The sequence below is a fragment of the Rhopalosiphum maidis genome, chromosome 4, assembly GCF_003676215.2.
Source record: "Rhopalosiphum maidis isolate BTI-1 chromosome 4, ASM367621v3, whole genome shotgun sequence".
NCBI classification, from domain to species: Eukaryota; Metazoa; Arthropoda; class Insecta; order Hemiptera; family Aphididae; genus Rhopalosiphum; species Rhopalosiphum maidis.
Genome location: NC_040880.1, coordinates 9,724,696 through 9,747,556, shown reverse-complemented (window position 1 = coordinate 9,747,556; position 22,861 = coordinate 9,724,696). Strand labels below are relative to the sequence as shown.

The following is a 22,861-nucleotide window of genomic DNA, read 5'->3' as shown; positions in this document are numbered from 1 at the left end:
TTGAGTTGGATGATCCTTTAATAATATATAATACTATATTGTAAATGCATATATTTTCTGGATATTATTTATATAAAATATTTAGTTTGCAAAGAAAAATGCATGATTACTTTTTAATTTAATTAATTAATAATGCATTTGCAATAAACATATAAAATACTAGTGTAATAAGTTTAAGATATAAGGCTTGGCTTGAACTAAAAAAAAAATTATATTTAAAGGTTTAAATAAAAATATGAAAAAAGTATTTATTATATATTTGAACAATAATATTTAAACTTCAAAGATTTTAAAACAACATACTAATTATCCAATCACTTATATTTAATTATAATAATTTAAATGTATTGTGTAAAATTGTTAATTATAATCACAAAGGGCTTTGCTGATATATTTTAATTAGTTATACTATGAAAGTAATATCAACAATATTCAATTATAAACATATCTATTGGTATCTTTTATGTTGGTTTAATTGTAATGATGATGATTATTAATATGAATAAATTACTAATACCAGACCAACAAGTTGTTTCTTAGGCCATACAGCCATAAATTGAACATCGTGAAATCCAGTATGTATGGCACAAGAGGAGCATTTCAGATTCTCAGATTGAGATTTGAGATGTCAACTTAAATTGTTTTTACCATTTGTATTTTAATTACTATAGACAAAACAGTATAATCTATATATAGAAATACAAAATATTTAACACCATTAAAAAAGCAATTAATTCTACAAGACAGAATCATTGTTTTAATAAATTGTTTATGGATAATATTTACATTGGCACTAAGTCCTTTAATAAGTAATTAATTAAAAAACATACAATATATTAACCAAAATAATATCATAATATATTAGAAGTTACTTTTTATAAATTTCACAATATCAATAAATTAAAATGTTGATAAATTAAAATTAAAACATAAAAGGAAATTCTAATGTACCAGGATGTTCTTCTGCGGATACGAGATCAACAACAAGTCTGAAAAATAATTTAAAATGATTAGTGGTTTCATTATAAACAATTTAAACAATTTTAAAATTATTCATTTAAATGTATATTAAAAATAATATATTTATTAATTGATAAAACAAATAATTTATTTGTAAAGCATAGTTAAATTGATTATTAAATCCAAAAGTTATTGTAAGCTAATTTTAAATTTTAATTATTTTTTAACCATGGATTTATTATATAAATGAAGTAATGAAAAATATTTAAAAAAAATGCAAAATAAAAATATGGTAATTTTTTTTTATATCAGTTTCATTAACTCAATGTTCAAAAAGCAGTAGTATAGGTAAGTATAGGTACATAATTTATTAAATGTTTTAATATTTACCTGAGCGCTTTTCCACTTCCCGAATTTGAATTAAAACTTATTTCTTCAGGATGCGACATCAAATGGTCAATCAACCACTTCAATCTTTTTCTTACTTGCTAAAAAATAAAAATAAAGTAAAGATAAGTAGTAGTTAATAATTATAATGAATAATTGTATTAAATATGAATGTATTTGAATAAAAAATATTGTTTAAATCATTAATGTAATAAACCTAATACAATCAAGTAATCAATAATATGTAATAATTTTAATCAATACCTAATAATAATAAACAAATTAATGTAGTATAATATCAAATTTACAATATTATTAATAATTAAAAATTGTATATTCACCTTTATAAAAACTGCTGTTCTACTACAACAAGTGAAATTTATTTGAGGGTTAAGACTAAAAGTAACATGGTCAGTTTTTTCACCAGTTATTTTAAGACTTTTTGCAAACAGCACCACAGGAAATGGATAAATCATTGTGGTATCGTGCAAAAATATTGAAGTGGTCTTTAGTTTTGTGTGGTATAATAATAAAGGACTTTCATAGTAACTATCAATTGAATTCACAGACTTTGGATGAATTTCAACTTTTCCATCTTCAGCAGTAATAAATTTTGAAAATTTACGGCCATTTGTTTTAATCTTGGGGCTTTAAAGTAATAATTATTATTTTATAAGTCATATATTATACTGTTGTAAAAACATTTTAAATTTATTTATTTTACTTACTTAGAAACAGCAATATTGGGACACAGACCAGCAGCTAGAACACACTTCAAAAGCTTAACATTATTTGAATTCTTATTGTATTCAGAATCTGTGTAACTGGGTGTTTTAATAAATCCCAGATCACATAAATATTTAGCGTATTGAGATTTTAGTTCATGCAACATATTCATTGTATTGAACATAAGAAAATTTTCTCTACAAAACTCCCATGCTCTATTCTCTTGTTTTGCTAATAAAAATTTACTCATTGCTCTTGTGACCATAAGATGATCACTTTGGTGTCCTTCGTCCATTTCTTTTTTTATTTCGCGACATTGATATTCTTTGTTTGCCTATAAAATAAAAAATATTTTTAATATACAAGTATAAGTAGTACCAAATAATGTAATAGACAAATTACTTACTGGCATGACAAAAGGATCTTTAAAATTTAAACTAGCAGCAATTGTCATTATTGGACTAAGGCAACTAAACATTGCACCTAGGATAATCATTTTACCTTCCAATGGCCCGATTGGTAACTTTGCTAAATGAAAACCTAATGGAGTAAGATTTTCTTTTTCATCCAAAGCATTCAAGTCTATCAATAGCTATAAAACAAATATTTATTATAGTACATTTAATAATGTAAAATAAGCCATAACATACTTTTAAAGCTACTTCAAGAGTTTTGGTTTCTGGTGGATTCATTACTTTCTCCAAGAAAGGTGTTACCATACCAACTTGTAATATTTTAGCTTGAAGTATTACTTCTTCTAAGCTTGTCCGCATCATCTCAGGTAGCACATAATCATTAAATGATCTTTCGCGCCCTTTTGAATATAAATGATAGCAAATACCAGGTCTCACACGACCTGCTCTACCCCGACGTTGTCTAGAATTAGCTAAACTCACCCATTCTTCATTGAGAGTTCCAATATTATTTTCTGCATCAAATCCTTTCAACTTCATCCGACCATTATCAATTACATAAACTACGTCATCTATAGTAACTGAGGTTTCTGCTATGTTTGTAGATAGTATTATCTTACGAACACCTATTATAATTATAAAATTATACAAAAATATAATTAATTAATTTAAATAATTAAAATTTACCTCGAGGTGGTGATTCAAAGACAGATTTTTGAGATACAGTAGGTAACATGGAATGTAAAGGAATTAGTATATACCGAGCTGAAAAAAAAATAGTGCACACAATTGTATAAAAACAAACTATGATATTCTAAATTTATACAATATACTTTACATGTATTTCCAAAGCCTTTATCTTTTAAAATTTTAGTCATTTTTGATATTTGATCCCATCCAGAAAGAAACACAAGTATTGCACCATCATCTTTATTATTACAAATGTAATAAATAAGTTCTAAAATTAATTCATAATCTGTATCTTCGGAGATTGGATTTTCCAACCAATTTAATACTGCTGAGGGAAATTTTTTGAATCGCCTCATCTCACTACAAAACATTTATTATTTAAATATTAACATTGGTTACCTGCTAACAATAAACACACAAATACATATATTCTACAAAAATACTTACTTTACATAAGGAATTACAAATTCACTAAATGGATCACCAGGTTTTATTTTGCGAGATCTTTGTGTTGGTTTCTTAGGAAAATATCTAAACCTATAAACGCCAACAATTAATTTACAAATCAATAAAATTACAATATATTAGCAACAATACAAAATATGAACAAACCTATTTAATGTATAAATATCTTCTAGGTATAGTTCTTCAACTGGATATGTGAATCCAGGTATATTCAAAGACGGACAATCATTGTAATACTTAGAAAATGCTGCTGCATTTAATGTTGCACTCATTAATATAACTTTAATATCAGGTCTCTGAATAAATAATATATATAAAAAAATAATTAATACAATTTAAACAAATACTATGCATATAATAATACAATAAACAGATGTATTTAATTACAACAGGTATGATGCTCTTGAGAATAGTTAAAGTAAAATCACTAATGGTGTCACGTTCATGTATTTCATCAATAATAATATGTGAATAATAATTTAAAGCTGAATCTCTTTGGATATGTTGAAGTAAAATACCAGTGGTACAAAACAGTATAGATCCATATTCACGACCAAGTTTTCTAAAATATAATAAATGTATCTATTTATTTAATATTATAACCCTGTACTATAAAAAAAAATAAAATATTTATAGTTAATACCTTAGTATTAATTAGTATTTCCCAGCTTAAATAAAAAAATAACAATATACATAATTAAATATACTATACCTTTCCAATCTAATTTGATAACCAACACTTGCTTCTCCTATACGCTCAGCTCTTTCATCAGCAACACGTTCAGCCACTGAAATAGCACTGATTCTTCTTGGTTGAGTACAAACAATTCTACATGTTGAACCACGACCTGACATAATAGCATCATCCAAAATGAATTGAGCCATTTGGGTAGTTTTACCACAACCTATGTAGAATTTATTTAAAAAAAAAAAAAATTATATTTAATTTAATAAAAGTGTTTATGGTATAAATCTGTTATATTATATATATATACTGTACAAAAGCCGAATGTTGTAAATTTATATAAAAAATTAATAGTTATTATAATAATTACCTGTTTCACCACTTATCAGTATAACTTGATTCCTATGGACCAATTCTAAAATTTCATCTTTTTTGCTATAAGAAGGCAATTTTTTTCTGATTTCACACATAGATCTATACTTGGCACTTTTACGTTTATTTTCAAGTTCATTTCTCAAAAATGCATTTTTTGATTCATCATTTTGAAGTTTCTAAAAATTAAAAATTAGATTAATATATATTTTTTTAAATAACAATAAGCATAGCATATATACATAATACATATTCAAATGTAAAGCATTGATTAAAAGTATATAATCATTATTTAAGTACCTATCTAAATTGAATATGTTTTTTTATAATTAAACAATTTCTAATAACTAATTGTGTCACAGTGAAACTATAAAGTACTAAGAGGACTACACCTGTTTACATTGTTTTTCAAACACATAACATAACAATTTTTTCATTATACAATTTTATATGATTAATTCTAGTATAAAAAATAAGCTAATGAAATGGACTATTTAGAAAGTGCAATTTGCTATTATATGCATTTTGTAAGATAGAGAGAATATGTAATTTATAAAGAAAACTATTGTGCTTGATATCTTGGTTGATATAAAATCAATTTTTTCTTTATATACAATATTCTAGCGTTTGGTATAATTTAACTGTAAATTGAAGTTTTTTGAAAAAATGTTTTTCTTACAAAATTAAAATACTTATAAATAATTAAATCAAAACAATTTTAGTGGCCTCTGATAAAATTTGTAAATGTTTTTGGCCATTGATATTAAAAAGGAAGTCATGTAGGAAACTTAGTCCAAAATTATTATTATATTAAAATAAGTTAAATTGTTGTTATGGAAAACATAAAAATTGTACATATGTGAAGCCTATGACTGTTAAACATGTTATGTAAACAATTTTAGCAATCAGAAGTCAGAGATATTCCATTACTAACTGCAATCAAATGGACTCTAGCAACCACATAGCAGTCAACGTGTTAAAACTTTGAAACATACGACATACCATATTACTTTGAATAGAAGCAACAAGATTTTCTTCCATGGATCCAGTAATGTTATCTAAAAATTTTCTTTTAAAATTTGAATCTTCCAGTTTTTTATATCTATCTATTATGTACTCAGCATTTTCATCTACATCTTCATCTTTTAATGTCAAAAGATTTAAAGCCCTATAACTTAATTAATTCATAAGTAACAACAATACAATTATTTAATAAAAAATAAATAAAGCACCAAGCAAGCTTACTTATGATTGCTATAATCTTTTGTATTCAATTTGGAACCTGATATAATACACGGGATTGGTTTAATGTTTTCATCAGGAATTGGCAATTCTTCTTCAAGTTTTAGTAAGTCCATTTCCATACGAGCAATTCCATCAATTCTTAACTTAATGAACTGCAAAAAAATAATTTCTTACACCAAATTTTATTTAAGTTTTGTATTACAATTATTAACAATCTTTAAATATTAAGAGAAACATAAAGAAACAATATTATATAGAAGTTATTTATAAAAATAAAGAGCAGAATATAAAACTAAATTAAAAGCCTATATGGTATATGGAGGCCTACCAATGACTAAAAGCACACATATATACGTATGTATATAATATATATATAATATTATTAGGTATATAATAATATTATTTTAAATACATACATTAGTAATATACTAGTTTTAAAATTATATGGTCCACAACCTAGTTCTATGCTGCCCGCAGCCTACGGATTGGGAACTGCTGGATTAGGGCAAATGAAGATTAGGTAGGCAATATCACAAACAATAAAGACACTGTGGAATGTGCAAAGAGAGGAATCATTTAATGAAAGTTTAAAGGAATAAGAAAATATATCAAAACTTAAGTTACAAAAATTTTATGATTTTAAATAAGAACTTACACATTTTCCTAGTTCTTTTTGTTGCTCTTTCTTTTTGGATTTCTGCCATAATCGATTTTGTTCTTTATGCCACATATCTAATTCACGGCCTCTTAAATGAGAAGGTGGCTTGACTTTAGGTCTTGCCATATCAAGCATTTCTTCATCCTCCTTCAAACTTGCTTGTCTACGAGCATGCCATAAGCCTATAATAATTAAACAATATAATATCAAATTCATACAATATAAAAATTTAATACAGATAGTCAATTAAAATTATATAATACCGATTTCTCTTCCTTTTAAATGTGGAGGATGAGATAATCTTGATTTTTGTTTATCATTTATATTTGATGGACCCCCATTGTCCAAAAAGAAGTCATCATCATCGCGATTATTTTTAGATGAAGATGATTTTGATTGCTGTCTAGGACCTTTATTTTTGTCTGAAATATCAATAATAATACTTATAAAAATAAATAATACATGTTATATATATTTAAGTATAGTTGTATATCTTATGCCATCTTTATTATATTACTTTTCATAGTTATATTGCTGAACATAATTTCAACTAAAAATAATTTGTATAGATTATTAATATTTTAAAAATAATGAATCATTATTTCAGTATTATTAGACTGTTATCAACCAGAGTAATACTTTGTATAAAACAATGTTAACTAATATAGGTTTAGCTAATGTTAAATTATGAAAAGATTAAAAAAGAAGAATCAAGAAAAACTATACATAATTTCCCAAGTATATTATATTGAATAATATGCATGTAATGAAAATTTTTATGATAATAATTAAAATTGTACAGTAATCATTACTAAGATTAACATAAATACGTAAAACAAACTATCCCATATTACCTTTAGGTCCGGTTTGCTTATTAACTCTAAAAGGTTTCATTGGCGGCATGATGATGAAGTAGTTTAACAGTCAATTGTATTATTATTATTATTATTATATAAGAAATTTTAATAATATTATCACATTTTTTGGTAAAAACAGTTAATAATTAAAATTCATTTTAACATCTAAGAATAGTTAACAACGTACTACCAGGCACCAAAAATGTTAAAAAAAAAAAACTGTATTTGTATAATATACTGTGTGTATTCACTGCATATTAAATTTAAGTATAATAAAATAAATTGGAAACTATTAAACTGAAGACATAGTAGAGATTAAAAAATGTTCTTTTCTAAAATAAGTAATAACGTTATCAATAATTATCACTATCATTAGTCGGCCGATATCATACGGTGTCAATAATTTATGATCAATAATAATTATTAATTACAATCGGGATGACCACTACACCATGTTGGCATGTTATTACTTACGAGAAAAGAAAAGAGAAAAGTACACACAATACTCTAATATTATAATAATACAATTTTTCAAATATTGTTATTAGATATATTAATTATTCAATTGTTGCCAGTCGTGGTACAGCCTGCTGCACAATAGAATTCGCCACAAGTCGAGAATAACGAGAATGAACACGAAACTACGAAACACGAGGACTTGCCGATATCTAATATCAACTTCGTTCTGCGCATGTGTGTTTTGTCACACTGCAGTCTCGTGAACGCCCGCCAAAATGTAATTGTTTCAAACCATAATATTATCGACCAGGGATGGGCAGCAACTGACGGTCCGCGTAGGTGTTTTGGGTATTCAAACACCCCCCCGAAATGTTTGGTTTTTGTATGGTTATTTACTTAATCTATTTTAATGTTAGTTGTCATATTATGGTTTGATAGACAGGTATGATATTACATTGTGTTCGTGATGAACCGTTTAAAGAAAAATAAAAATTTAATACTAACAAATTAAAATAATATAATTTGAATAAAAATAAAAATAAAAATACTTAAACAAGATTTATAAATAAAATAAAATTATACCTATTGTGTAATGACGTGGGTACCTACGCATTTACGTAACAAAACTGGTGACGAAAGATTAAATGAATTAATATTGTTAAATGTAAAAAAAAAACTTCGCCAAAATTAGATTTAGTATTGATATTTTTTCTTTATTTCAATGTTTATACTTAAAAAAAGTAGGTATAGCTAATTTTCATAAAAAAATTTCGTATGTTTATTAATAAAAAATTTTACTTTTCAATAACTAATTTTCAAAAACACCCACCAAAACTTTTTTCTCCGTATGTTCCTGCCGCGTACCATTTTTAACTGGCCCAAGCTGCATTTCAAATTACTTAATAAAATAAGTATAAAATGTTGGGATTTTATTTTCTATATTTTATATTTTGATTATATTTATCAAATCGATACAATGTTTATCGCAAAACGGAGATATGAATTCTTATCTAGTATTGAACTATTAATAAATTACTTATAATATTATTTATAAACAAATGTATACCAATGTTGATTATAAAGTTTATTGACTTTTTATTTATATTTGCTTTCCATGTTTTCTGACCAGCTAGATGTCCACTTTCAACAAATTGGCCCTATAGTAGCATTGAGTTGCCTATCTCTGATATGGACTATATTATACAGTGGCGCCGAGTTCGGTTAAAAAATATATAGTTTAATTTTTATAAATTTACTTGAAACTAAAATAATATAATAAGAAATATACAAATAATAAATACTTAAAAGTTCAAATCATCTTTGGTGAAGAGGACGTTTCACCCACATATTATGTTGTCACAATCTTAAAAGAGCATACATAATAACATTTTTGTAGGTAGAAAAATTTAGTAGTTATTACGAGTTATTTTTTTTATTAGTTTATTTTTAATAAGAGGGTACCGTCGATTTATACATATTATCAACCTTAAAGGTAACGGTGAATTCTGTGGTTTGTTAAAAGTGTTTGTATGTAACTTAGGATTCCTAAGTTCCTAAGTTAGGATTAGGAATAGGAACGTAGCCCATTCGGCTCCCGTTTTATAAAAAGACAAATTTCCAAACGGCTCAGGTTTTTTACAACACAAATTCCTTCCCATTTCATATAGACAATAGACTTAGGACTGACTCAAAAAAGGCGTGGTTAAAAATGTGTTGGTGAACAATAAGTATAAATTATAAAAATTATATAAAATAGTATAATATACTATCGTATTATTGTGAATTAAATTTAAAAGTTAAAAAAAATAAAAAAAAAAATGTAAAACATAAAAAAAATATATAATTATATGTAAGTTTTTTTGGCACAATTTTTTATATATTAAATAGATAACAAAATGAATAATTATTGTTTTTGATATAAAAATCATAATATTCATTTACTAATACTAGAGACTTAGAAGACCTCAAATTGGTATACCAGTATTACCGTTAGCCGTTTTGAATTTATCTGTTCGTAAAACCTTTTTCGGCAGGAGCCGTTTTGGAATAAGCAAACAATGAACGGAAGCCGTTTGGGATGTGCCGATCGAACTATATTTATTTATTTATTAAAAATACGGGCTGGTATCCAATAGTATTGGTTACATTACAAGTAACATTTAATAGTTGAAATACTTGAAATATTAAAATACAATTAAAAGATAAATGAAAAAACAAAATAAGAAAAAAATATAATGAACAAAAAAGAAAACATAAAATATGTATAATAAAATACAGCAAGTTAATTAGAAAAGTGAGTCGGTTCAGTATTGACAATTTTATAAGTTTTATTTTTTATAATTTAATAAATCTTATAAGTGGCTCATTAGCATTAGCAATATAGTTTTTGTTAAAAAAAGGAATATAAAACCGATAATTATTACATTTGGCCATAGTAGAAATACAGTGGATTCTTATAACTTTGACAAAGTTGTGTAAACATTAAAATCAGCTTTCGAAATAAAACCTCTATGACTTTAAACTTTAAAGTGTTCATATTAATTTATTAATTTTAAATAAGAAACTATATTAATATTCGTTCTACGTATTAACGAAATAATTAAAGTGATAGTTCCGACTTCCAAACTACATGCTTTGTATAACAATGCACATTCGTACAATTATAATGGAATACATTTGATTATTAAATAGGTATTATCTCACGACTCACCACAAATTTTTCACATTTACACCGCTATTTTTAAAATTTTAAATTAAATTCTATAAGAAATTCTTATAATGTACGCCTGTTGTACTTTCTTTCGGACAGTCCAGCCATCCTTAATGACCACGGGTAAACTCGTTGTCATGTTAACCAAAATAATGATAAATTGGTTAATAAATATTCATTTCGTTTCTATACTTAATTTTTGTTGATTTAACGACATTTTTGAACAAAGATATTTTTTTTTACGACTTCTCTAATAATATATTTTATAAACCACAAAGTCGACAAAATTGTGTGAAAATTAAAATCAGCTTATAGTCTTGATACATAAAGTGGGATTAATATTTCAACCATTATTTTACTTCCTTAATGTTTTCTATTTGTTAAAAACATAGAAATCTAACAATCCCGAACACATTATACCTCATGAGTATAAAGTGAATCGCCACTGCAAACGTCAAAAATGACATTGTATACTTTTTATTAAATAATATGTAAATATGTTAAAAATAGTAATGTTTTATAATTAATTTCAAATTTTACACACAGTTAATCGGTAGTGCACAGACTTATCCTGTCACTTTTATATTGCTGTTCTCGAGCCGTTCGCCAAGTATATAGAATTTTCCCAGACGGCTTCAGGCTTATACCATATAATCACGGTAACAATAAGTGCTACAGAACAGAGCATTTCTTCGGTACTGGTATAAATATATTATATTTCCCCGTCAGAAAGGTAAAGTGGCGATTTTATGTCCGTAAACTCATTACCGTATATTGTTTGGGGGTTAGGGTAGTTTGATAGATTCTATTCGGAAAAGATGGCCAAAGATGACAGTGAAAGACTCCTCGAAATCTTCGGAGATAATTCATGTACATTGTTCCCGGATACTATTTGTCGTAAACTCCGGCGGGTATAGTTGGATTAGGTATATGTCAAAGCGCTGAGTTCTCATCAGCCGGTACCTTATTACACGATCAACCGAACTGAATTCGGGACTGGATACCCACAAACGTTTTCGTTCGTAATTATTCATGTATTATATGATCGACTTGACACTGACCGCGAATTTCGATAACGTACAAATCTACAAAATTGAATACAAAATTAATCGTTTTCTGTGTTGTTAATTAACAGAATAAAAATCCCGTTAGACGTTGTCATGTGAATATTTTAATGATTTACGCGTTGATTGTTTATGGATGATTAAACATTTTATAAGATTACTGATGATCGTATTAATATTATTATTGTAATAATTTAAGATTATTTCTGAGAAAAAATTCTTGTCTTAAATATTTATATAATTTACGGAAATAATGACTAAAAAAGAAAATAAAAATTGGTAAACAACTCATATTATGTATAGTGAAATAGCGTTTTATCGACTTACATATTCGTATAGGTACAAAAGAGAAAATGCTTTCCTTCACACACGGGTCGGCTAATATAATGTGCGTTAATTCTGCAATATAATGTAATTTTAATTCATATCCAGTCATTGCCGTTGGTTTGATCTAAACGGAATTTGCCTGCACTGAATAGCTATACACATTCGTCCGCGAAACCGTTTTTACTAATTTTCATATACGACTTTGGGCGTATATGCGTAAACGTTTTAAATACGTCATATTATTCATTATTGGTACATTATGATTAGCGGTTGTATAGGTTTCATTCGGCTGTTTTGGTCTAACAACAAAATTCACACCGACACATAAAACGATATAAGGTGCATCGAATATCCATTGAATTATCATGTACTGCAGCGATGCAGGCAAACTTTTACGCGTCTTAAATAACACTATCATAAATTACACGAACAGATAATAAAATAATGAGCGATCGCGGTCTACAGACCTGCTGTGTCCGACTACGATATATTATAATATTATTACATTTATAATATTAATAGATTACAAAACATTAGTAGTGTAAAAAGTTTGGTGTCCCAAAGTGAAACACACACGATACGGGTAGTTGACTTAAAAATAATATTATAATATAGCGAATCGATAGATCTTCGTAAACGTGAATTATTAATTATTATACTATACTCGACGGTTGTATAATAATATATTTAATTATGCTTTTTTAAAAGAAAAGTTTAAAGAAAAAAAAATAATCACAAAAACATCTACGTCATATACATTATTAAGTTAAAATATTAAAAATCGTCGATAATTTTTCGAAATTAAAATACATTGCTGAATAAACAAACAACGCGTTGTCAAAACATACGCGTTGTCATGATGTTATATTTACGTTACCAATCAATTGATCGGAAATTACCCACCAATAATAAAATAATAATATATAATTATATAATAATAATAATAATAATAATAATATATATTTATCGGAAATTGCCCACCAATAATATAATAATAATATATAATTATATAATAATAATAATAATATATATATTTATCATTATAGTCCGTGGGAATATCCGACGTACGAACGCGCATAATATTATATGTAACTTACTTTGGTGCCTATTGCATTCATATTGTACTGAACTTATATAATAATATACAAGTTAATTTAATTTAATTTAATTTTTTTTTTTTTAATTTTTTTTTTGTTAAGTTAATTTTGGTACCTATGATTAGTGTTGTTTAAAATGTTTTCACGTAGAGTTCAATCGAAAGAAGTGAAATATTATAATTAAAAATAAAACACCTAAAAGTACAATACAAATTATAAACTTTCTCATTAAAATCAAATTGATTGTGATTTAAATTATATACATGACAATTACTAGAGTATATACAAATATACAATAGTTATTTTATCTTGTTTTATATCAATTTATTAAAATACTTAAAAATTTAAAAGCTAAATTGTGTTTACAAATATATGTATATATTATACATATATATATATATTATACATATATATATATATATATATATATATATATAAAGCCGTAAGTATACTGAGGATCTCTAAAATTATGATTTTCCTGGGCTGTTTTTTTCTCCCAATCCGTCACTGTTAATATATATTTAAAAAATATATATATAATAAAAATATGGTCTTAAAACATACTTCAAAAAATATAAATTAATCATATGTATTATAAAATGATTTTTATGAGAAAAATGAACACAAATTAGTATTATGTGTTATACTATTATGATATTATTTTTCGTATTTCTTTATATTGGCCATTTTTTATCAAAAATAATAAGATTGCCGTCGTCAAGGAAAAGATTAGCTTTATTGTTTATTTCATGAATATAAAATACGAACGTTTATAAATTATGTCTCATTACCAATTCAGAAGTGTGCTGGATAACTACTTACTGCTAAATCGAATATTTTTGAATCGTCATCTTAGTTTATTTTCATTTTTTTATTTTTCTTTTTGTACCTATCTAAAATTATATTAACATTTTGTAGTCATAATGAACAAAATTAACTCTGTAAGTTTACCTAACATCACATCGGAGTCTAACCTGCAGTTGTTAGCAATTAAAAATTTGAAATACTTTCACCACAACGCAATTTCCATGCCGAATATATATATTAAAGAAAACTCTAACAAATTGTTGAAGGACGAGATCGTTACAATTATTCTATCGAATAAGTCGGATCAGCCAAAAACAATCACGGACGGTATGAACTCGATCAAATGGAAGTCTATGCCCAACATTTGTACACCATTAGAATCTGATAAGTTATCAGAACTAAAAGGAATTAAATGCCTACGCCGCACCGCATTTTCATTGCCAAACATACATATTATGGAAACGGAAAACTCTAGCAGATTGTTGAAAGATATTCCGGTTACAGTTGTTCTATCGAATGAGTCGGATCAGCCAAAAACAATCACGGACGGTATGAACTCGATCAAATGTAAGTCTATGCCCAACATTTGTACACCATTAGAATCTGATAAGTTATCAGAACTAAAAGGAATTAAATGCCTACGCCGCACCGCATTTTCATTGCCAAACATACATATTATGGAAACGGAAAACTCTAGCAGATTGTTGAAAGATATTCCGGTTACAGTTGTTCTATCGAATGAGTCGGATCAGCCAATAACAATCACGGACGGTATGAACTTGATCAAATGTAAGTCTATGCCCAACATTTGTACACCATTAGAATCTAAATGCCTACGCCGCACCGCATTCTCAATGCCAAATTTATGTACAATAGCAGCCGATGACCAAGAAGAGCAAAGTGATACGACACACCATAAACGTAAATCTTTATGGAGTAGAACAAAAAAGTTTATGAGACGTATGTGCTGCTGCGCATAGTTGAAGTAGTTTCGGTCACTGTTGTAAATTTATAAAAATTATATATATATATAATAATATGTTTATGTTTGTTAATTTTCATGTTTGTTTATGTTTATATTTGTTTATTTGTTTGTTTATATTTGTTTGTTTGTTTGTTTTGTTTATATTTGTTTATGTTTATATTTGTTTGTTTGTTTATATTTATAATGTTTATAATTACCTATCTTGAATAAATGTTTTTGTTAACTTATTTCATATTGGTTTTTCTTTGTATATTATTAAAAAATTACAAAATGGTATTGTAAAATTAATTTATACAATATGAAAATTATGACTGTATTTTTGAATTGTAAAAAAACGCATAGAAAATCTTATGTGGAATAACTGTCAATTTTTTGACCAAGGAACAAAAACATATATCGAACTATATTTATTAAAAATACGGTCTGGTATTTCAACAGTAATGGTTACATTACAAGTAACATTTAATAATTAAAATTTTATAAAACAATTAAAAGATAAAATAAAAAAAAATATACAATTAAGAACAAAGAAAACATAAAATATGTAAAATAAAATACAGCAAGTTAATTAGAAGAGTGAATCGGATCAGTATTGACAATTTTCATCATTCTCATATGTGGCTCATTACCATTAGCAATATAGTTTGTGTTACAAAAAGGAATATAAAACCGATAATTATTACATTTGGCCAAAGTAGAAATATAGTGGATTCCCCTTAATGTGGGCACGTTGGGGCCAGCCCTGTTTGCCCACATTAAGCGGTTGCCCATAGAAACCGAAATTGGTTAAAAAAAAAATTATAATATTAAGATGGATGATGAGGAAAATATTTAAAAATTATTCAAGTGAAACTACCCCTAAAAGTTGATCAAGACAGATCAAGAGTTAATTTAGGCACAAAATTAGTTTATGATACATTTCAATAAGTATATTATACTTAAAAATCTATATTTATTTTTAAAATATAGCCCGGACAAAAAGTACTACAAGTATTTTTTTTTACCTAAGATCGGTAGTATCATTTAGTATCAAATTGTTATTATTGTAAATGGGTGGTTTTTCACTTTGCACAACAATAATATTTTCAGTCATTTATTTTTCATCTGGAGTTCACAATTTTACCGCTAGGTAGATGTACACTACATCAAAATGTTCGCCTTTTTGTGTCGAACGACTGACTTTATTTTCAACGATAAAAACTACGAAAAACTAATTTATGCCTTTTTTAGGATTTGGGAAGCCATTTTTTTATGTGGAAATGTGCAGTTGTGTATAGTTGTCTTGGGAATTAGATTAACAAATAAACTTGTTTAGAATATTGTTGCTCACTGCCGTGGTAGATGATTTCGAAAAATCACCCGGACGACGAGCACAGCGTTGTTTATTACAAGCCAGCAAATACCTGTATGTTCATCAATTCTAATCACGGTCGACGTTAGGATTTTTCGGGTCCGTATATTTTTCCGAACACTATTATTTATCGATATATTATTATATTATCTAGTAATATCATAATAATTGATTATGGTAATTTAGAATATGATATTATTTTTCATACAGATCTCAAAATAGTCGAGAAAGTACCAATATAAATAATGGTATACTCATATTTATTTTTATTATATATGCTAATGTGAATTATAAGTTTAAATTTTTACATTACTATGAAATCGTATTAAATATCAAACTGTGTGTTATTATAACATTACGAGTACCTATACCATATTAAGTTAATAATAAATCTGAAATAATTTAATTTTTCGCTCCAAACATATTATTATAGGTCCATGTACCATAATATGGTTTTTATTTCACGCGTGCAGATTGGTAATAATATATTATATATGCTACCCGTTCCTCTAATTATTAATATTTTTTTTAACGATTTTCTGCAGTTATTTATACACAATTGCATCATTTAAATTCGAACGCAGTGAAAATATATTAAAACAATTGTACATTACATTCATTTTAACTTTGAAGAATACATTATATATTACAGGTATCAGTTCATAGGCGGAGATTTGATTGAATTTTAGGGAGGGGGGCTTAAATCTCTCTTTACAAAATAAGTCACGAGGGCTTTGCCCCCACACCCCCTCACTAATATCAATATATACAGAGGACGCCGTTTATAAGACTCACAGATACAAGGTTCAGTCGCTTATTAGACTCAAAATCGTTTGGAACGATCTGAACGTATCCAAATACATTATAAAAAATTCGGTCATAAGACTCACCACTTCGCCTATAACACTCAAATTTCATAAAAAAATAAACATTTTTGGTTAAAATTTAGAAATAAATTGGTTTTTAAAAATGACATATTTTTTGGATTATTTCTAGTTTCAATTCATGCTTTTTAATGTGTGTGTTTACAACAAATTTTATCGCATTTCACATTTTTTGCAATTATCGTTATTGTAATATGAGTACGAGAAATATATTTTCGAAATATTAATACTCAAAACAAACCAAAATTACAAATATTTTTCATAAATATTAACTACATCATACATCTTTTATAATTTTTTATCAATATATAATAATTTTTATAATATGTATAACATGTATTATAATTTTAATTTCTTTATCAGAAATTTTAAATTTATTAAATAATAGATATGTAATTATGTAATATTATATGTATTAAAGTAAATTAAAATTAAAACAAAATGTCTAGTAAAAAAAATTCATAAATATGTAATTCAATTGTTCGCCTGTATGATTCATTCGGTTATAAGACTCACTTTGTGCTGGTCCCAAAGTGAGTCTTATAAGCGGCGTCCACTATATTACCTCCAATACGAGTTAACTACTAAATAACCAACTAAAAAGAAAACCTACTAAATACGCATTACTAACTACATATGTACTTTAAAATCATTTATTTATAATACAATAAATATTTTATTATTTTAGTATAATAAACCTATTTTGATTAGCAAATATATTAGTAATGTTTTCAATACCTACTGATATTGATATCTTTTTCAATGTATATAATATTGAAGAGTTATTAAATTTTTCAATCCGTCGCGACTATAATAGGTATGTGTAGTAATAATTATTATATTGATTAAATTTTGAGAAAAAATATATTTTGTAAAGTTCCAAGATTTTGGCAATTGCCAATTGTTGTAAAATAAGTCCAACGTCTGGCCGTCCACATATGACTTTTAAAAATGTTCAATAATTTTGGATGGGGCTTTCGATATTTTTGGGGGCTAAGCCCCCCCAAGCACCTCCCTATGTAGCATCTCCGCCTATGTATCGGTTATTTATCAATAATTTTGAATATCAGACAAAAGTTTAGAGACCTGATAGTTTTTCTGGGCGACTCCTGATTGTAGTCCGTATAAAGTATAAATAATGTATTTTCAATGGTTATCTAATAATAAATATCTCGATTATGTCGTATGTATTTTAATGTAAATATAATATAGCATTCACGCGAACTAGCAATGTATTTGACACTTATATAATTCTTTTTTATGTATGCCTATAATCAATTCAACTATGTATGTATTTAATTATCTACGTTGCACTTGTAATGAATTTTAGTATGTATAATATATCAGTTATATCACGTTATTACAGTGTGTGGTTAACTTTTGAATTTCAAACGACTGTAAAAGAAAATTGTGCTAAGGTAATTTTAATTTGCACCAAAATTTACCCAAAATATATATATAACATGTGTAATTCGCACCATTTTTTTTAAAATGCGTTTGTAATTTGCATCAAAATTAAAAATCGAATATTTTTTCAATAGTATCACGATAGTACCAACTTACAAGTTTCTATATCCTAATAAAAATTTAGCTTACTCGTAGTTTTTTTTTATAAAATAGCTAAGCTTATACCCATATTGATGTAAGTTTATATAAAATCGTATAATTATGAATATTAAAAAAATTCGATTGTTGATTGTTTTGATAGTATTTTAAGTTTCACGATTAATTGAAGGTGGAAAAATCTGGAAATAATAATTTACAATTGAAAAAAAGTAAACTTAGGTAGGCACATATTAATTGCTGTTATACTTCACTGTTTTAATACTTACACGTTTTTTGTATTTTTTTTGTATGAAACTAATTCAATAAATGAAGTTCTTGAAATCAATTTATTATTATACTGGTCCAAAGAAACTTAAATTTAAATTTAAATTAATGTTACCACATAAGGTGAAAAATTGTTATTGTCATTCGTGTCCATCTAGTCTTGACGTCAACGAGGATATCGAGGAATAATCAAATATTTCATAATCGAATATTCAATAGTAGTCCAACAAATAAATAATCATTTTGGTGCAAATTACAAACACTACTTTAGACTACTTGCAGTAGTGCAAATTTCATATCTATATTTAATTTGGTGCAAATTACAAATTCCTATTTTAATATTTTAAAAAATGGTATCACCTTTTAGACATTTTTCGAAAAGTTTTATTTAATACAAAAAAGTTAAATGTCTTTAAATAGCGCATACAGCTCCAAATATAAGTTTTAAATTAAGTTTTGATGATGATTATATAAATATTTCGTGAAAATGTCCAGTCTCTTTTATCTTGAAAAGAACATGTGGTTTTATCCGTTGCGCGCAAAAACATTGAATCATGTATGTATATTGTATATTATTTCATAATATAATTTATGTTTTTAAAATAAGTATGATTAAATATAGTAGTAATTATATTAATCGTCGGTTTATAGGGGTACCTTACGAAAATTCCGATCAAAAAAAATAATAAGTGGGTGATGGTCTAAATATATCGAATTTAGATGACGTCACGAAATATCATACACTTAATCAGTTTAATTATGAATAACGATTGGAAAAAACTAATTATACTATTAGATAATAAAAAATTATAATGATTAATATTCGTATAGCATGTAATTGATATGCACGCATAGGAGTGTTCAACTATTTAATTTACTTAATAGTAATACACGTCAACTATTAACTATAATAATTTACACATTAAGAGGACGCTATACACTCACATTTTCCGTCATACATAAGGCAAATCTACGTTCAGCAGTTGGCGATTAACTTCGTTAGCTTTAAAACTAAAGTGAATCGACTTTCTATGAAGCTGAATTGTAAGAACTTTATTTGTTCGTATATAAATTTTTTACGACAATTCAATTTTTTATAGTATTTTACGTACATAAAATAGTGGGTAGTAGCCAATAGGTATAGTTTAAAAAATGACGGTTATAATAATAAATTGCTAAATAACGGAATCATATAGTAAAAATTAAAAACACAACATATGAATACTGGTTAAGTTCTTACCATTAAATTTCATAGTAAGTAGATTCATTTTATTAATAAAATTTACGACACTAAACGGTAACTGCTAAGAGTAGACTTGCTATACTACACACTTGTAAGACGGAAACAACAAATACTGGTGTGGCGTCCTCTTAGTTAATACAATATACATTTACTTAGAAAATTGCCTATTTTTAACTCCTTAAAGTTGTAAAAATCCGATTTTGAATAAATGCATTAGTAAATTAAAAATGCGGATGAGCATAATCTTGACAAATCACTCTATATATAATTATTAATTATATCAATTTATTTAATTATATTATTTTTAATACTTATTAGTAATAAATATTATTGCACAATTTGTGGTACAAAAATAAACCACTGAGGGGTCAAATACTATTCTATCATGTAGTAACGGATATCAGCAACGTCGTATAATGTACGTATTATGCATTTTTTATGTGAATATTAAATTTATTTAAATATAATGTAATTATTTGTTTCTATGTGTGCATATTGCATATATTTATAAATGCAATAATATTATACATAATATGATACATGTTATAATGGTTGTTTTTCCACTCTCTTCCCACGCCACAATAATGACCAAATGATGCCACTGTATAGGGAAACATGAAGATTTTTGAAATTGTTTACTTTGTTAAGAAATATAAAATCATATAAGACAGTTGTTTTAATTTTCTAATCTAATAATAAATTATACATTTATATAATTTATGCAATGAATACAATGTCCTTCAACAAATTATATAATATTATGATGTGATATGTATATATATTAGATAGATTGTATGATGGAATTCAATATATAATACGTAAAGTGTATGAAAATAATTACTTATCGAATTTCATTTAGAATGGTTTTATTTTTATGCAAAAGCATTTCAATTTTCGAGTTTAATATAAGTCTATTTGATTTAAAATTTTTATTAAAAAATAAAAATATTTATATTGAATTTATTCAATTATTACTGTAGATTTTTCGGTATAAAATGTACTGATATTATAACAATCAAAATCGGAAGAACAAGTCAGAGTTAAATAGGATTTTTTTATGAATGCGATATGAAAAAAATTTTTAGTGCTTATATAAATAACCACACAATTAATAATAATTTTCCAAAAGTGTATAAAAAAGTGTTTCACCATATAAAATAAAATTGGATTTAGCTGTGTAACCTTTTAACTTGAGTTACTTTGTGTAAGGAATTTTATAACTAAGAACATAATAATATTGATTTTCTATTACAATTACATAAGATAACAAATTTATAAGTAAAAACTGTACTTTGAAGACCGAGCCTAAAAAAAAAAGCTAAGTAGAGGATCTATCTCTCATATATCCACCTCGTATAAATGTGCTACTGATCCTAATCTAAAATTCTGAAATTAATCACTATAATTATCGTGGTAAAAAAAAACCACTCCAGTTAACCACCTGTGTTTACAATATAAAACTATTTTAATGTAACGAAGATTATAACATGTCCGCATTTAAGCACCCATAGGATAAACATAACGAATATTATACGCATTATGCATATTATACTTTAATATAATGCATATTATTAATATATTATTATGTCTCTCACTGCTGGACATGGTGTGAGTAATACTATAATACTATAATATATAATACAGTAGAATAAAACGTGGGCAAGATGACGAATATATTAATTTGCCACACTGATTTTCAGCTGTAATCGCCGTCATAGTTGCGCGCGTCCACTGGTCAGATGCTGACAAAATAAATAAATATTGAATATTATTTATTACTTTTCACTTTTAAGTTTTAACAATTAAAATAATCGGCAATCGGTATGTATAGTAATTTAATATAGATTACGCATTAGTACGTAAATGTCTAATCAACAATCGATCCGTGATTATAATATTATTATTTATACGTAGATATATAATATAACATACCTAATATTATACGTGTGCTGAGTATGAGTCAAGTCCATGATACACACAAGGTCTCGCCAAATTCAAGGTCGTGAATTGAGTATATTATTATTATTTCGAAATCTAATAATCGGTAACATAATATACGTGTTTGTAGAATAATATTTATCTAATTCTAATTATATACAAATAAATATTTCATTGTTTATCTCAGGGGCGTCATTTCAGATTTTTTCATGGGATGCAAAACCAATATTGAAAATCTAAAGTAATACCAGTCACTCGCATGGTCGAGTCATCCCATGAATTTTTTTTAACACACTTTTTTTGTAAATGTAGATCATTTTATGGAAATTATAGTACAAAACAAATAACAATAGTTTTGTTCATGGGATGCATTTGTACACCCTTTCATCCTACAAATGACGCCACTGGTTTATTTGCTATAGATTTAAAAACTACTGGACCGTTTTCAATAAAATATATATCAATAGATTCCTTGAAACTCGAAGGATGTTATAACTGTTTTCAATTCCTATAGGTGACCATAGTCCAGAGGCCATATAGTTACATACAATTTTCCTATCTTTTTGTAATTTAAAAACAAAAAAACCATAGAATTTTGAGATTTTTACCAATTGTTATTATTATTATTTTGTACACATGATATGTTTTTTTTAAATATTTTATCCTTTTTTGGAGCTAATTATAAGCATTAAAAATTTTTTTCAAAGT

At 26.1% G+C, this 22,861-nt stretch overlaps 1 protein-coding gene across 1 annotated transcript; it reads right to left on the bottom strand.

The window, feature by feature from the left end:
• Positions 1-836: 836 nt before the first annotated feature.
• Positions 837-7,504, bottom strand: LOC113555083 (ATP-dependent DNA/RNA helicase DHX36-like). Its single transcript, XM_026959410.1, has 18 exons — positions 7,456-7,504; positions 6,865-7,023; positions 6,599-6,783; positions 5,944-6,095; positions 5,701-5,872; positions 4,697-4,877; positions 4,354-4,546; positions 4,029-4,203; positions 3,789-3,937; positions 3,624-3,713; positions 3,325-3,536; positions 3,174-3,251; positions 2,724-3,112; positions 2,480-2,665; positions 2,076-2,407; positions 1,689-1,995; positions 1,351-1,448; positions 837-989 (listed from the first exon to the last, which is right to left on the bottom strand). The coding sequence occupies exons 1-18, from the start codon at positions 7,502-7,504 to the stop codon at positions 923-925; spliced, it is 3,174 nt and encodes a 1,057-aa protein (XP_026815211.1). The 3' UTR covers positions 837-922.
• Positions 7,505-22,861: the final 15,357 nt, after the last annotated feature.

What these genes read in the sequence shown, in the direction of transcription:
- LOC113555083 (XM_026959410.1), bottom strand. Translation starts at nt 7,504, where the DNA reads ATGCCGCCAATGAAACCTTTTAGAGTTAATAAGCAAACCGGACCTAAA. An exon ending in AAAGATTATAGCAATCATAA is followed by an intron (nt 5,873 to 5,943) that starts GTAAGCTTGCTT and finishes GAATTAATTAAG; the next exon opens with TTATAGGGCTTTAAATCTTT. An exon ending in GATATTTATACATTAAATAG is followed by an intron (nt 3,714 to 3,788) that starts GTTTGTTCATAT and finishes TGGCGTTTATAG; the next exon opens with GTTTAGATATTTTCCTAAGA.